The sequence below is a fragment of the Corylus avellana genome, chromosome ca1 (assembly GCF_901000735.1).
Source record: "Corylus avellana chromosome ca1, CavTom2PMs-1.0".
In the NCBI taxonomy this organism is placed as follows: domain Eukaryota; kingdom Viridiplantae; phylum Streptophyta; class Magnoliopsida; order Fagales; family Betulaceae; genus Corylus; species Corylus avellana.
The window spans coordinates 4,956,347-4,958,799 of NC_081541.1; the positions used below are offsets into that span (position 1 = coordinate 4,956,347).

General features: G+C 34.9%; 1 protein-coding gene across 1 annotated transcript in view; it reads right to left on the minus strand.

The window, feature by feature from the left end:
- Positions 1 to 808: 808 nt before the first annotated feature.
- LOC132168817 (esterase-like) overlaps positions 809 to 2,453 on the minus strand; it is a 3,549-nt gene continuing 1,904 nt past the window's right edge. Inside the window, exons 2-5 of the mRNA XM_059579912.1 lie at positions 2,266 to 2,447; positions 1,881 to 2,050; positions 1,263 to 1,527; positions 809 to 1,171 (exon numbers count right to left, since the gene is read on the minus strand). Of these exons, the coding sequence (XP_059435895.1) occupies positions 915 to 1,171; positions 1,263 to 1,527; positions 1,881 to 2,050; positions 2,266 to 2,447 (874 nt within the window). The 3' untranslated portion in view covers positions 809 to 914. The remainder of the gene's footprint in view (positions 1,172 to 1,262; positions 1,528 to 1,880; positions 2,051 to 2,265; positions 2,448 to 2,453) is intronic.

A 2,453-nucleotide genomic window follows, 5' to 3' on the forward strand; every position in this document is an offset into this window, starting at 1 on the left:
GAGCCACCCCCCTTTTTTTTTCCTTTCCTTCTTTTTTTTTTCTTTTAAAAAAAAATACATTTTTTTTTTAAATTTTAAAAAAATTAAATCGGTGCCACGTGTCAACATCTGATTGGTCCACGTGAAATTCCGTTAGTCAACTAACGGATAGACTAACTTGGTCATTTATCAAAACCACAGGGACCTCCTGTGATAAAAATGAAACCCCAAGGGGGTAAAAATAAAGTTGGCAAACCCCAGAGGAATATTAGGTATTTAACCCTTAGAAAAAATAAATTTAATTATTTAATCATGATTTTAGCAAAATCCAAGCACCTACCTGCAATCCATGCTCTTGTCCTCTTTGTAATTCAAATTTAGGGACTTCTAAGCATTTGTTTTTAGGCTTATTGCGTTTACCTAAAAAGACCTTATATCATTTAAAAAGAACATGCTCTGTATAAACAAATCTTTTTTCACACACCCATGCAATGTGGGACGCTACTGACTCCATCTTGCAATCCCCTTCCCTTGTTTCCTTTATTGCTCAGAAAAATAAAAAGTAATAATAACACCTACCTAAAAGCATGGTCATTACAACTTTTTCTTCAAATTTTAATGGAGTACTATTAGAGATATTATAGCTTTTATGGTAGTCCTTGTGACGCTTACCACTTTAACCATTAAACAATTAAATTTATTTATCAAATTTTGTTCCTTAATTTTTTTCTCCATTAAGATATTGTCACATAAATTTGTAAAAAAATTATAGTACTCCAAGCATTTTCTATATTAATAATCTTGGAACGTGTATTAATATAGCGTTTGCTTGGTTTACAATTATTACACATCAATATATATAATGATAAAACACTTTAAATTGACAAGATTTAACATGAATCTTTCAAATATATGCCATATACAAGGGCATTTTATTAAACACGATGACATGCCATTTTCAAGGGTATGGGTGGATCTGAAAAGGCTCCAGTTGAAATTTGGTCGAAAACAAACTTATTTGCAGCCTCGGTGTAGTGAAATCCATCCCAATTTACTCTAACTGAGGGGTGTTCACATGAACCCACGAATATTTGGCTTCCATTTACTGTAATTGTTCCTCCACACCTAACACTATTGCTATAGTTGTACTTCCCTCCATACCCACAACAAGCAACAAGCGGAAGCTCAAATCCTGCATTTTTTCAACCAAAATTATACACTTGAAAATTCTTACGTGCATTAACGTTTATTTTTAGAGCATGTGATTCTCACATAACGCTTACCATGTTTGTTTGATTCGCTAAATAGAGAATACTTGGCAGAGTAGATGTCTACATGTGTAATTGCAGCTAAAGGAAGATCAATCCTGAGCTGAACTATGGCCTCCTTCAACTTGTAGTTGAAATATTGAGCCACATCATTATAGGGCTTTGCGCAACCATGGCTGTCCCTTTGAGCTGATAGAAAATTGGTCAAAATATAGGGAAGGCAACCAAGTGGTCCTGTGTTGTGGATCCAAAATGATCTAGCTCCCACATCATATATTGCCTATGTCATCATAAAACAAACCCAGTTACCTCATTTAAAATATTATTTCTTAATTAAGCCTTAAAAAGTAAATATATTTCCTAGCTAGGAGTAATAGGTCAGGATTTTCGGCTTGAATTCTAAAAAATTCGAACAGAAAATGAAAGAGAAGGTAAGGGTCCAAGAGTGCCCGAGTAGGTTAGCCCCACACCCTATGAAACCTCAGGGCCTACTCGAACACCCGAGAACCCGCATTCCTGATCTCTTTCTTCCCCTGCCTGAATTCTTTGCAAATCGGACAGGGAAATGATCATGAGTAATAGGGGTAGCCCAAGGCAACCCATTATGAATGATTGATCATAGTCTTAATTTACCTTAACATTAGTAGAGAAGTTGTTGACTATGTCGGGGACAGAAGCATTGACTTCCTCTATAGTCATGTTACTAAAGGATCCTCCACCAATATCATTCTGACCGATATCAAATGTGTATAAAGCTTTTGGAAAATAATCCTTCTCGGGCATTAAATTTGCATATATTCCTCCTGCAAGAAAAATAAAGGCCATGCTTAATGCAGAAAGGTAATTGATCATAATATAGATGTTTAACATAGTAAAATACAGGTGAAATAAGGGTGTAATATATAATATTATTCAAACAGATATAGAACCAGCGAAAATTCCTTCAATCTAGTATGGAGAAAAATTTCGTCTTAAATATTATTACAAAAAAGTGGGGGCAAGGGTATAACTAATTTACCTTTTTCCCTTATAGTTTGTGATCTGGATTTGAACTGCACAAATTGTGAGTATTGAATGTTGAGATAAAAGGGACTAAATCCACCTCCGGGTATAATTTGTGATGGCAATCTGATTGTGGAGGAGGTTGTGGCAAAATTTGCTCCATGCTTAAAATTGGTCCCCAAAGAATCAAGATATGCACTCAGA